At 40.7% G+C, this 14,689-nt stretch overlaps 1 protein-coding gene across 1 annotated transcript; it reads left to right on the forward strand.

Moving 5' to 3' along the window:
• Positions 1-297: 297 nt before the first annotated feature.
• ccdc6a (coiled-coil domain containing 6a) lies at positions 298-14,344 on the forward strand. Its single transcript, XM_026944319.3, has 9 exons — positions 298-619; positions 4,654-4,803; positions 8,021-8,149; positions 8,785-8,888; positions 9,323-9,483; positions 11,081-11,237; positions 12,373-12,473; positions 12,709-12,830; positions 13,985-14,344. Exons 1-9 carry the CDS (start codon positions 338-340, stop codon positions 14,144-14,146), a joined length of 1,368 nt encoding a protein of 455 aa, XP_026800120.1. The 5' UTR covers positions 298-337; the 3' UTR covers positions 14,147-14,344.
• The last annotated feature ends 345 nt before the right edge of the window (positions 14,345-14,689 follow it).

Raw genomic sequence — 14,689 nt, forward strand, 5'->3', positions numbered from 1 at the left:
AGCCCTAAAGTATTTATTTTGTTTATTTTTTTAGTGCCTAATTTGAATTATTATTTTTTTTTCATATATTTTATACAAGAATCATTCTCGATCATTCTTTGGAAGGGTGCCAATATTTCTGAACTTGCCCGTGTATAGCCAATAGTACGACCCTTTTCCAAAAAAAAAAAAAAAAAAAGAAAAAACCGGAAGTATGATAGGCAGGAGGCGGGAAAACACGAACCAATCATGATTGAGGAGGTTGGAACGCGAACCAATCCTGGTTGAGGAGGCGGGGCTTTCCCTTCCCTGGCGCTCTCTGGCTGTGCTGTGTGGGATCAGTGCTCGGGGTGCAGTCATGGCGGACAGCGCCAGCGAGAGCGACACTGACGGAGCGGGGAGCAGCAGCTCGGCCACGCCGCTTTCCTCTTCATCCTCCACTGCAGCTGCTCCGGCTGCAGCCCGGGATGGCAAGCAGGGCGTGTTTATCTCAGCGTTCCGGCTGGAGGAGCTGACGAACCGGCTGGCGTCCCTGCAGCAGGAGAACAAAGTGCTGAAGATCGAGCTGGAGACGCTCAGGCTGAAGTGCAAGTGTCTGCAGGAGGAGAACCGCGACCTGCGCAGGGCCAGCGTCACTATCGTGAGTCACCTCACAGCACCTCACTCTGTATTTTTATACATATTTATATCTTCGTCTTGCAGCTACAGCGCCATTTTGGTTGTGTTTATCAATCCTAAATGTCTCCCTGTTCCCATTGTAGCTCCATGCACACGGCGTAAAAACAAAAACAACCGAGTTTTTAATACTCGGTTACAAATGTCAGTTAGTTGATCCTAAATTTAACTAAGAATAATACCATTTTATCTTCATATTAGCCTTTTTATCAGCTATGCTATTTACTAAGCTATAAGCTTTAAAAGCGTATTGTTGTTAGCGTTAGCTTCTCCATTAGCTAGCACCTAGCACTTTACATGCTAAGATTTATCTTGTTAAAATATCATTTTTTTCTTTGTTTTTTTTCAATAAATATTGTTTATGTAATCTAGTTTTGAATGCGTTATGTGCTTAAAATGTATTGTTATTATTACTGTTTTTGATTTATCGACCAGTTCTGCGCTAGCATTCTTGCTAGCGAGTAATGTTAGCGACGCTGAGTACAGCTCGGGTTGCCAGATTTTCACTTTTCACTCCGCGTTATATGTGTATGTAAATGAGAAAGTAACGTGATTTAAAATTTAAAAAAATACGTGGAACGTCCCAATGTGGCAACCGTGTTAGATGTCTATGGCTTAGTTCAGTCCTAATATAAGATGTGTGTATTATTTTATGTTATATTTAAGTGAGGTAGTAATGTCTTTTGTGACCATTTTAACTCTTCAAGGAGTTTCTGGATTAGTGTCTGAGTAGCTTAGCTGTCTCAGCTAAGGCAGTTAGCATTAACTAGGTATTGTTTGTGTATTAAGCCCTGTTTAGACGGGATTAGTTTTACACAGGGAGGTGGGGGTTTTAGTCCAAATCCATCATGACAGTCATTTTTACAGACTATAACGTGCATGTGGCTGGAGAGATACAGTGCCGTATTTACAGTCTGTCTTCAAACAGGATTAGATTTACTGATTTGTGTTAAGTAAGGCCTGGTGCACATGCTGCGTTCGAGGTGAAGGTGTATAACTTCCTCGCCTGCAACCCGCAAAAGCCACCAAACACACCCATCGAATTAAATTTTAAATTCAGCTACCAGTTTCTTCCCCTTTTATGGAGTGATGTCGATTCAACACGGCCGCTCACATTGTGAATAGTTCTCTTTAAATTAGTTTATAGCATTAATGCCTTTAGGTCAGTTAATACACAGACACAGTACTTGGTTAAATCTACAACACTGACCGTACTAATCGCTGTTTTGAGAAGATAATCATCAACATTAGGTATCACTGATATAACTAAGTGGACAAACGATTCGCTTTCGTGGCGGCGTCCATGTTTTTTCTTATGTTGAACATGGGAAAATAACGTTATTTTACAGAACTTACAAGTTACCACTAACAAGCCGCTGCAAAGTACAAATCCTGCGCAAGGATGAAAATGTGACCACGTTATTTCCTAACATACCTGCCAGAGTCGTAAAACAGCAATCCTCAAGGGGCAGCAAAGTACAGCCGGCAGTGGAACGGAGATTTGAAATGGCTATGATTTTTGGAAATGCTTTGATTTTGATGTGTTTGGTCTAATGTTCATATATAGCACTTTTATCGACAACACATGGACCAGGGCCTCACATTGCTAAATTCAGACACGCACAAATTCTATGAACGTTGTCTGAGAAGCCACTTGTGTAGCCCCCTGCATAGTTGCACACATTGGCTTGCTAGAGTTCGTAACATGCCTAATGTTTCCGGAGGATATCTGTAGTAGTTATGCTCGTTTCACGTTTGGTAAGTGACCTCTGCATAAATCGCAAAGATGGGAGTGTCTTCACAATGTGTGCATGATCATCACACTTTATTTTAATGCACACTGATTGTAGTGACGCCCACAAAACTCCATAAAAGGTCAAGTGCCCAGACAGCTGGGAGCATGAAATGACTGATCAGGGTAAAGGCTGAAAAACAGAAGTGGGGGTTATTTTGAGTCACTTCTACGTCAAGAAAACATTTAATAATATACAATAATAATAAGAAGAAGAAGAAGCGAGTGAACTGGTTTTCACTAAATGGTCTCGATGGTGCTCTTACTCCCTGACCTAGTGAATAGCATGAGGATGTGTTTTTGATGGAGACTCCTAAGCTCTTCTGTAAGTCACTCTGGATAAGGGCGTCTGCTAAACGCTGTAAACGTAATAAATAGAAGCAGTTTAAACTCAACATTACATTCCAGATATAAAAGTCCAGTAGTCCATGCAGATTATATGATTTTGATGTTGTTCATGTTGAGGTTTGCATTAGTTAGACTTATTAGGATACGGACATTTTTACGACTCTCAAATTTCTTGTGTAAACACTCATACAAACGGTTTACACATAAAGCCATTCAGATCCAGCTTGATGCACGAGGTCTAGTAATTTCAGCACTTTTCACGCTTTCTGATTTCTCCATAACAAGCTGGAGTTTTTGTGTTTTATTCACTTAGAGAGTTTTTATCTGTTTATAGCTGCTATAATGTAAATGAGAACAGGAACTAACTTGTTTCGTGGATGTTTGCCAACAATACATGTAATTATAAATGGAAGAAAGTGTGATGTTCTTTAATAAGTAAAGGAATATTATTTTTGGCAAATTGCTGTGGTGTAAGAAGAAGAAAATTGCATTTAAAAAATTGATTAATTTTGTTCATTTGTTTGTATTAATTTAGTATCTGATGAGGTAAAGTTTTAAGCGGATGCTGTGATATAAAGAAAATTGATATCTGGTTGTATTGTGAAATTTTTTTTCCATGCTGTAAAGTTGGGAAGTTTTCATTTTTAATAGTTTTATTGTTCTGAGCTGTATTTTTGGCCCAGGTCCTATGTAATAAGTCATCCATTTGCAGTCAGAGATACAAAAGAGGCATTATCATTACACATAATAAGTCATTTCCTGTCTGCTCTCACTAACGGGAAATTTTCTGTCCAGAACACAACCTTCATGTGTATTGTGTTTGAGTTCCTCTGAGACCGAGTAATGAACCGGGTCTGATGTTGAATGTCCTGATGCTGTTAGTGGTTTGCTTTTATTTTACAAACTTTACTAACATACTTGAGTGCCAAGTATATTGTTTATTGGTTTCTGCTGTGAAGCTTGCACTTCAGAAATGAGCTCTTTGTCCAGTCCCTGAAGTTTAAATGCGTGCTGTGATCATGATCAATCTCAGAAGTTTCAGTGACGTCCATATTTACAAATAGCATAAATCAAGCAGATCTTTAAACATGAACGTTAAAAGCTTTAATATGAAGTGAATCACACTTGCTGTTGATGTTTTATGCCTCTGTCCTGCAGCCATGTGTTGTTCTAAAACTGAGGTCTGTGTTTTAAAAAGAATTATTGTTTAATTAGAGCACGATGAACGCCTCTGGTCGGCTCAAGTCAGTCGATATCCTCGTCCTTGATTAGTCTGGTAGCCTTTGTGTAACATTTGAGTCTGTGTGAAATAAGAGACAGGCCTGTCAACCGCTGTGGTTTTGATGATATGATTTTTGGCCTGTTTCTGCAGTGATACAGCAGCCAATTGCAATCTGTGCTTTTCTGCTTTTTCCGTGTCTGGCCACGCCCCTTTCCATCCTCCCCTCAGAGTCACGGGAGATGCTGTCATCAATTGGCGATAGTTAGTGGGAATGATGGGGCGTTGGCGTATTCCACACAATTTCACAAGCATTTCACCAAATCACATTCCGTTTTGGTTGGTAGGTAAATTTTCTCACAGGTGTATATCTGTAATATCCACACAGCTCTCATACGTTACGTCTTAAACATTGTTTCTATTGTAGATAAATAAAACCATGTCTGCTAGCTAGCGGTCCGTCTGACTAGATGGCTGAATAACTCTGCTAAAACGGTGGATCACCATCATGCTGCATCATGCCATCCTGTTCCCAGACCCAACTGGCTGGGTTTATTTCTTTAGACTATTTTTTTTTTATTCTGTGGAACCTCGCAGCATGAGTCGGTGAATCAGATTTTATTGTGTTGTTTGTGTGCAGCAAGCGAGGGCGGAGCAGGAGGAGGAGTTCATCTCCAACACCTTGTTTAAGAAGATCCAGGCTCTGCAGAAGGAGAAAGAGACGCTTGCCGTGAACTATGAGAAAGAGGAGGAGTTCCTTACTAACGATCTGTCCCGGAAACTCATGCAGGTAAATCACCACATGGGAGATTTTAGACAAAGCTCCTCACCATCATCATCACAATACTAACTGAGGGAATATCTTTGAAAAGAAAAAGATCCATAGACTTGTAGAATCGATCCCAAGGCACATTGAAGCATTTAGGCACCTTGTAGTGGCCCAAACACTTATTAAACCTACTAGCATTCTATATATGTATCGATAGCATTAGGACAAAATGTTTGACAACCCAATTGATTTATACCACATTTAGGTTCCACAGATGCTGATTCAGTGAAAATAAAATTGTGTCTCTGTTCTGAATGTAATTTAAATATTCTCTGCTTTTAGATCCTCTTAGCTGTAATATTTGCCTCCAGACTTTTTCTATTCTTCCTTTTTTTTTTTTTTTTTTTTTTATAAGATCCTGTGTGGAGACTGAGAGGATTTTGCCTCTGACTTGTTTGTAAAAATAGAACTGCACTTTTCTTTTTTCCAAACTTTTTGTACCTGACTATATATACTCAAGCATGAACAAATAAGTTCATCCCTGTGTTTTGCCTAGAAATCTAGAAAACCCTGCATATAACATAATTTAATCCCCAATGTGACCATCTAGTTATCTTGTCAAATGCATTAATGTAGACGAATGGAAAATAAATGAATGCTCAGATTCTTGGGGGCGGGACGAATCTGTGTGCCGATAGTTTTTATCCTGCACTGATAACGATGCTGAACGTCGTGTTTAGTTTTGCTCTGAATGCTGTTCACAGAGTTGTGACAGTTTTGTGCTGCACCGCTCAGGTTCGTGAATTTCTGATTGTTCTAAAATATTTTTAGCCTAGTACAAATGAAGAGAGTTTAAAAAAGCTAAGAGTGTCTCACTCCACCATGAAGCAGCTAGAACGTGTTATATTAAAACATGTTCACTATCTGGCCAAAAGTTTGCGGACACCTGACCATCACCGTCATATGTGCAACTGTGAATAAACTACTAACACCCCAGACGCGCAGTCAGTTTCTCCCAAACACCCAGGCTACTTAGTTTATTATTTTGACTATCTTATTGTTATTTTTAATATTCGTAATGCTAATTTTTTTAAGGAGTCATTTCCTCACACTTAACAAAGCTACCACAAAAGCTTTTCCAAACAGGATTAAAAAGCTGAGATGTTATTGTTCTGTTCTGCGCATGCTCCTGAGAGGATCTGATCCTCAGTCAGCCCTCAGGCATTTCTACACTTTTCCTGTTTCGCCCACAGCTCAGGATGAGTCACTGATGTTCATGGATTGTTTTTGGGCTCAGTTCTACCAAAAATTGAAATCTCTGTACAAAAGGGGCAAGTGCTCCGAGTTCGGAGCGTGTGAGTCAGACTACACTGGAGCGGAGCAGATGACACGTGTTGTGGGGGAGGTGTGGGCGTTTGGGGAAGGGTGGGTAATTGGAGAGTCCACTTGGCCTGTGGGTGCTTATGACTGAGGATTAGTTACTGAAGCTCTGCATGATGGATGAGTAACCGAAGGCCTGATGCACCACACACTCCACACATCTCCATTACCGTCCGTTTCTCTATCTCTTCCTTTTCATTTAATGTCTTGAGAGAGCCACGTCGTCTCAATTCCTCTGGAAGCCTGCAGCTACTTTAAACATCGACCGACCTCTGTAAACATTTACCCAATTTGTCAATGAGTTGCGCAAGTCACATGTCTGGTCTTTATCAGTCTTTATCAGATTTGCCACAATTCCTTCAGCGCCTTCAGTGAGCAGTAATCATAAACTGATTCTTCATGTAGCCCAGCCCAGTGGCACATCGCAAACAGTCCAAAGTTCGCCGAAACAACACTGCTCTGTGAAGCGTCAGCTCTACCCAAGAGAACGCTGGGGATTTGAGTGGGAATGGTGAGTCATCGTGACCACCATATGCGGCTCGGCGTGTAGTGACACACTGTCTGGACCACAACCAGACCTTCTGTACAAATAACACACAACCTGGAGGGGTTAACTTTATCCGGGTGGATTAAAGGAAAAATCCACCCTGGAAGACTTGAATAGTAAGATTTATTTTATATATAAAACTTATAAATCTTACTTGAATAGTAAGATTTATTTTATATATAAAACTTATGCCACCTTGACGTTTATAGTTCAAACACCTTTCATTGACATGTTCGTCTGTTTTCACTTTGGTTATTGGTTTCCTACATCACCCACAGTGCCGTTCGACTACCTATCGATAGTGGTGCCCTTAAATCATCTCTACCTGAAGAGAGCGATGCAGCAGCGCTTTAGTCCTTTAGTCTGTCCAGCTCTCTCATCTCCTCATCTGTACACTTGGCTCAGACAGACCACCATCAACACCAGCACGCTCCTCATCTCGTAGATCGCTACCTAGCCGAGCCGAGTCTCTGCCGTAACTTGGCCGAGTGCATCATATAGCTGCATTACATCCTGAGAGTTTGAGTCCAGTGTTGGCAAAGTCTCTACTACTACTACACTTTTACATTTCTTATTAAAATTTATGTTGAACGTTGCTGGAAGATGCTGAGTGTGAAAAGAAGTTCTTGGTGTTTTTTTTTTTTTTTTTGGCTAACACCAAACGCCTACTAAACGCCATTGTTCTTCTATTGAACACCCCTGTGACCTCAAAGTGGCACACAATCACTGCCTTCTTACAGGAATAATGGAAATACAGCATCAGCCAACAAACTACTACCACAGTCACTAAACATGTCACAGATATTTCAAAATAAACATGTTTAATGTCTTTAACCTTTAGTTTGTCTGTTTCTGTTAATATTTGGTAAAGTTCAGCAAAATATCTATTCAAAGGGAAAATCTTTGTCCTTTTGTGGTGACCCAGAGTTTGTAGAAGGAAGAAGAAACATAAATAATGTGAACCACAAACACCCAACCAATCAGGACAGCCAGGCGTCTCTACTTGCTCGCCAGTCATGTTCCTGTTGGTGCAGAAAGCTCCTCCTTTTACGCTAGCATTCGAGGTTTCTAGCCTATGATTTGTAGGTGTGGCTTTAAAGGGAGCGCTGAGGGTGCATTTGATTTGACGATTTAAAAAAAAAAAAAAGGAAAAACTTCATCTGGGACATGGGTACTGCACCACAAACCAAAGCAGGAAAGAAAGAAAATGTCAGTATTGGAGTTTTAGCTCATTGTCTGCCGTTTAGCTTTCAGAAGGCGGTCGTTTAAGTAGGAACCGTAATCACTCATTTGCTCGCTGTCTCTCTGTAGCTCCAGCACGAGAAGGCCGAGTTGGAGCAGCACTTGGAGCAGGAGCAGGAGTTTCAGGTCAACAAGCTGATGAAGAAGATCAAGAAGCTGGAGAACGACACCATCACCAAGCAGCTCACTTTAGAGCAGGTAACACTGGGAAAACTGTTTACGGTACTACTGTAACCACACGTGAGGAATAAAACACTTAGAGGCGTGCTATTATAGAAATATAATCAACAATACTACAAGCAGAGTTATTGGTCCAAAGCTGATTATTTTCCTTTAACGAAGTGTTTTATTCCTCTTACACTACATTTGACAACAATTTACATGTGCTTTTTTTTTTTATCTATTTATAGTTAGATTTAATGCTGTAGATTGTCCATGAAACAGTTTAGTTTCTGGTATCACTTGTGTTCTAGTAGCTATAAACAGTCGTTTCCTCACCAGCTTCATTTTTCTTTCTTTTGACGTAAAAAGATGAAAAAATGTATTTTTTTGTGCTCTTAGAAGCCATAGAGCAAAAAACTCTTCTATCCTGAAGACTGTTGTGTTTGACAAAGCGCCGACACTGGAGACTCCTTCCGTAAATGTCAAATAAACGTCTCCTTACAGAAAACATCAACAACTGTTAAAAAGTTTGCAGCGTGAACACTGACATGCTTTAGCAGAATTTAGGAAACGTGAAATTTTACTCCATGAGAGCATTTCGACTTGAGTATGTGAATTTTGTCGTTTAGACTCACACTTTGTGGATCGTGTGTGTGTATGTGTGTTTGTAGCTGCGCCGTGAGAAGATCGACCTGGAGAACACGCTGGAGCAGGAGCAGGAGGCGCTGGTCAACCGGCTTTGGAAGCGCATGGACAAGCTGGAAGCTGAGAAAAGGTGCGAACTGGAACGCTGATCCAGGATCAGACGTCAATAGTTGTGATCGTGAAGACGTAAGGTGGAGAAAGTTGTATGTTACAGTACACGTTCATGGTTCATAGGATTTTCAGCAGGCTTCAGGTGATAATGCACTCTTCTAAAATGTTTAATTGTGGAGATCCTACGCCATTCTTCCAATATGTTGGGCTTAGGAAATGGATTAAAAAAAAATCCATTCACTCCTTAACAAAACTTTTTATGAATCTGTAACTACACAACTGGCAACAACCAAAATCTCACTGAGGCTAAGAGTAGCTAAGCTGTGATTGGTTAGTCACTTATTTTAGAGGCGGAGTTTAGTGAGCGGATCTCTGTGCCAGGTATGGTGAATTATGGATATCGGTTGTGGTGTGTGTACTGTGTGTGATATCCGCCGCCGCTCTGTTTGTCAGGATCCTGCAGGAGAAGCTGGACCAGCCGGTGTCGGCCCCGCCCTCCCCGCGGGACATTTCCATGGAGATCGACTCACCTGAGAACATGATGCGGCACATCCGCTTCCTGAAGAGCGAGGTGGAGAGGCTGAAGCGCAGCCTGCGCACGACCGAGCTGCAGCGTGAGTAACACACACACACACACACACACACACACACACAGATACAGAGTGTAAATGTTTCAGTGTAACGCACTTCAGGGTTTTTGGTTTGTATTGAACGCTGTTATTTACTTTGTAGTAAACACTTAGAAAATCAGACGTGCATGACAACGAGAGGAAGACAGAAAATCTAATTCAAATTTTATTTGTCACATGCGTAACCATACACAGTACGACTTGCAGTGAAATGCTTTATACAACTGTTCCGACATAAAATAAGAAAATATAGAAAAACATTAAATATAAAGAAAAATACATACATAAATATATGAAGGGATTCGTTCACCGCTTCTTTCCTTGATTCCTTCCTTCAATTTTTTACTTTCTTCCTTCTCTCCTTCCTTCAGTTTTTCCTTCATTCACCCCTTCTTTCCTGATTCATCCTTCCTTCACTCTTTCCTTCACTCCCTCCTTTTTTCCTTCCTTTAATCACTCTTTCCTTCAGTTGTCCTTTCTCCTTTCTTTCGCTTCTTTTTTCCTTCTTTCCTTCCTTTGCGCTTTCTTTCTTTCACTCCTTCCTTTTGATTTATCCTTCATTCAATCCTTTCTTCCTTCCCTTCATCCTTTCATCCTTTCTTCCTTCCTTCTTTCACACTTTTCTTCATTACTTCCTTTCTTCCTTATTTTATTTTTTTTTTTAAATCATTCCTACTTTATCACAATTTTCACTTCTTCCTTCTTGCCGTCCTTCCTTCTGCCGCTCGTTTCTTCCTTATATTCTGAATTCGTCCCTCTTTACTTCACACTTTCCTTAAATTCTTTCACTCCTTCCTTTGACTAAATGAGAGATAGTGGCTGAGTGATGTATTAGTACTCAGCCTTATGGTTTGTTTTCTAGTGAAATAAGCAGAATGTAATATTTTAAATGTTTTTGCAATGTTGGCTCATCATCCTGACGACTTTAACTGTGCTTTAACCCGTTTGATTATGGTGGTTTTTATCCTGGTTCACTTTGTCCCAGTGTGATGCTCCTGATAGGATTTAAATAAATGTTCACAGCAAACAACAAATACGTCGCTCCTAAAAAGATTGCTAAGCTTCACCAAAATGAAACACAGAAACACCTGCTTATATGCTGCTGCTTGTTTTATGGTATTTTTTTCAGCATCCTTGTATTTTTTCACTAGATGTCGAGTAAAAATGTGCTGTTATTTTGTGTAGTGTGCACATTCTGGTGTTGAGTCACTAGAGGGCGCTCTCTTCATTTTCATTAAAATGGCTTTGGAATTTTAAAGCTTCCTCTGAGTCACTTTTTGTTTTGTTTTTTTCCTTTATGTAAGCAGTATCAGCTATGACTGCAGCTAGATACAGAGCTAAAAGTTGTGTGTTTTATAAAAAAAAAAAATAAATTATAAGCACTAAAACATTCAAACACAAGTATGAAAGACTAAATTCCAGGAAAGGGGCAAATATAGTGAAGTGATCTTTGTTATTTTCAGAACCAATTCCAGAACAAGCTTTGCACTGTAGAGTGGAAATTGACTTCACTGTTTCTTCCTAATTGATGTCATTGTTCTGGTTGATTTTGAAAAACTTCCTTCTCCTCTGTGTTTCTCAGACACAGAGAAGCGAGCGCAGTACATCGAGGAGGAGCGACAGATGCGGGAGGAGAACATGCGCCTGCAGAGGAAGCTGCAGCGGGAGATGGAGAGGAGAGAAGCTCTGTGCAGGCAGCTGAGCGAGAGTGAGAGCAGTTTGGAGATGGATGATGAGAGGTACGACCAGACGATCTCTGACGAAGCTGAGAAAAATGTAGAAATACATCATCAACATCAACATTTGCCGACATGACCGAACCTTTTGGATTGTGTGTCTGATCTGCCGATTGGCTGTTTATCTAGCAGGCTGAACTTTCAGTATATCCAGAGTAGACACGCCTCCCTCAATTCTATACGTTATTTAACTGTATACGATTCCACCAATCCTTTGCAGAGAGTCATGATCATGAGTTCTGCAACATCAGAATGCTTCAGGAAAAAAAAATGAGTACACAAATTACAAAAAAAATTATAGAATTTGATTTGGAGAATTCAAATGAAAAAATAAGTGGAAAAAATAATTTGCAATTTTTTAATATGGAAAAGTAATTTTTCTCTTTTCTTTAAATATGTTTAATCTTCATAGAAAAGAGAAAAAATTACTTCACCATATTCAAAAGTTGCAAATTATTTTTTCACTGCACCTGAGGAACTTTTTTACGTTATGATTGTGTGTTAAAGTTAATCACTGCTTTTGTATTAAAAGGGCAAATGTTCTGACAAAAGTGAAAGAAGAGTGTGTGAGATTTCTGGAAACCGGGACTACATTACTAACGTTACACGATCCTAAACCTCAGAATGGAAAATTATATATTCTCACGCTGCTTTCACACAGTGTGAATCTCAACTGCCAGTGCACTTTATATACACACTCTGTATTTTTATCTGTATTTTTCTACTCATCAGTAGTTGAAGCTGTGTTTTTGACATTTGTTTTCTCTGTGTGTCTTTCTATCTGTGTCTCTCTTGGTGTGTTTCTCTTGTCTCTCTCTTCCCTGTGTCTCTCACTGCATCTTTCTTCGTGTATCTCCTCTCTCTCTCTCTCTCTCTCTCTCTCTGTCACCCTCTCTCTGTCTCTCTCTCTCTCTCCTTCTCTTCTCCCTCTCTCTCTTCTCTCTCTCTCTCTCTCTCTCTCTGTCACCCTCTCTCTTCTCTCTCTCTCTCTCTCTCTCTCTCTCCTTCTCTTCTCCCTCTCTCTCTTCTCTCTCTCTCGCTCTCTCTCTTGGGGGATATCTCTGTGTCGCACTGTGTGTGTGTCTGTGTGTGTGTGTCTTTCTGTCTCTCTTGCTGTCTCTCTCTCTCGGTCTTGTAGGTATTTTAATGAAATGTCTGCTCAGGGACTGAGAGCTCGTACCGTGTCCAGTCCGACCCCCTACACCCCCTCCCCCTCCTCCAGCCGCCCCATCTCACCAGGTACATTGCCACGGCAACACCGCATCTCACACTCCATCACAGCACACACCTTCACTCCATCACAGCACACACAATACAGGTCCAGTCTTACACCTTGTCACTCAGAAGTCCTGTTCTGAACATAACAGAGGTTTTTTTTTTTTTTAATAGTTCAGCGATTCTGATGTAACAGGTATTTGTTTTAGAAAGAACACTCGTGTGTAGATGAGTGACCACCTTCTCTCTGGTGTTGCAGGTTTGTCGTACGCCGGTCACACGGTGGGCTTCACACCTCCGGCCACGCTGAGCCGAGCCCCACACACTCACTACACTCCCCCAGGACTGCACATCCACCCTGGACCCTCCCACGGAGTTCAGGTACACACACACATGTACACAAAACACTGTTCAGGTGCGTTATTCATGTAATTTATTTGAAATATTATGAGCTTTTTAAGGTCTCTCTAGGTGGCATTCCTTTTCTCTTCCTCTCCTCTCTTGCAGCACCTTTAGCAGGTCCTGGATTAAAAGTGGTTGCTAAGAGACTGTTGCTTTAGTGAGGTGGTGTTTGGGCTTTTTTATGTTCTTGATGAAAAATTCCTCCTGCACAGCTGAATGTGACGGTGGAGCCAACTTCTGACCAACACGCTGACTTATTCACTCATTCATCTGTTATTCGTTTGTAACGCTCCGTCAGCCTACACACACAGAGTAACAGACGCAGTACATTTGCATGTAGTGACTCCCACAAAACTGACATTTCTATAAGTCACTCTGCATAAGGGCATCTGTGAAACGGTGTAAAAACAAGCAGTTTAAACTCGACAGTATTTTCCATGTATAAAAGTGCAGTAATTATGCAGATTATGTGATTTAAAGTCGATCAAGTCAAGGTTTACTTTAGTAAGTCTCCTAATGCTTAAATTTACACACACTTAGGAGCACGAGTAGGATTTGAGTGTTCTTTTTCCGATTTTTCATGAGTTGCCCGTATCTTGTTTAAATGCTCGTATGAGCAATTTACGAATAAATCTGTTCGTGTTTAGTTTGATTAGTGAGGCCCACTGAATGTAAAAATTTTATTTGATTGACCTCATGTAGTAACCAGGCGAGGTATATATTATATAGTATATAGTTTCGTGAGTATTTCGTCTGTAGTCTGTGCACAACTAATTGGTCAGATTGTGTCGGGCAGCAGGCTTCAGTATTCATGCAGCATCAAGGTGGTCAAGCGTGTTATATTGCAACATGCATACCAAATGAATTTTTTTTTTTTTTTTTTTTACATTTTTTTTAAGAGGGAAAGTCAGTAAGGAGTCTTTTTTTTTTTCTTTTTTTCAATCTTTTTTTTCTGGTTGTTGAACCTACTTGTCCACCAGTAATTACTTACTTGTCCACTTGTTTATGAATGAAGAAAAAAAAAAAAGAGCCCGGACTCGAAATCTGGACATTGTGGGCAGGTCTAATGGAGTAGCTAGTAAGTGGTACATTCCAGTGAGTTTGAACTTCATCATCTTCACTTCTCTTCACAGAGGCCGTCTCCCAGGAGAAGCAGCAGTCCGGATAAGTTTAAGCGCCCGACACCTCCTCCTTCCCCGAACACACACTCCGGAGCGCAGCAGCCTCCTCCTCCACCCCCACCCGCGCAGCCGGTGGCTCCGTCCAGCTCCTCGCACCCTCCCACTCAGCCTTAACGCATGCACCACAACGCGCCAGGCTGCAACACACAGCGACTCAACAATCTACGAAGAGAAGACACTTGGACTGGGAAGTTTTAGCGAGACAGGTTTTGCTTTGTGAACTGACAGAACGGTGACCACGTCTCCAATTGTGTGGTGTGTTTTGATTTAGAACGATTGGTGGAATAAATTTAAGTTGCTTTCTGGCACTGATCCTCGTTTCCTCTGGTTGCTTAAACGTTAGCAATGAGGCTAATACCAAATTTCTTTCAGCAAAACAAAGAACGTGAATATTCCAACTGGAACAAATCACTGTTGTAATAGCTTGATTATATCCCAGTGCAAAGAGCTACTAAAAAATAAGTGTGGAAGATACGATACTGGTGTTCAGGAAAGAGGAAGTCGTTAGATAGCACAGCTGATTTGGTGAAGCCTTGTGCAAGTTGATTTGCTTGTTTTTTACGGTGTTTGTGTGTATAAAAGTTGTGTAGAAAGTAAAGACGGCAGAAATGAGACTTTAAACAGCACTTGTTGCCTATTTGCATGTGTACATAACAA

This window comes from Pangasianodon hypophthalmus, chromosome 10, assembly GCF_027358585.1.
Source record: "Pangasianodon hypophthalmus isolate fPanHyp1 chromosome 10, fPanHyp1.pri, whole genome shotgun sequence".
Classification (NCBI taxonomy): Eukaryota; Metazoa; Chordata; class Actinopteri; order Siluriformes; family Pangasiidae; genus Pangasianodon; species Pangasianodon hypophthalmus.

Bases quoted from the DNA above. Each gene is read 5' to 3' on its own strand.
- ccdc6a (XM_026944319.3), top strand. From the start codon at position 338: ATGGCGGACAGCGCCAGCGAGAGCGACACTGACGGAGCGGGGAGCAGC. The intron at 8,889-9,322 runs GTGCGAACTGGA...TCTGTTTGTCAG, and splicing joins AAGCTGGAAGCTGAGAAAAG to GATCCTGCAGGAGAAGCTGG. The intron at 11,238-12,372 runs GTACGACCAGAC...TCGGTCTTGTAG, and splicing joins TTGGAGATGGATGATGAGAG to GTATTTTAATGAAATGTCTG.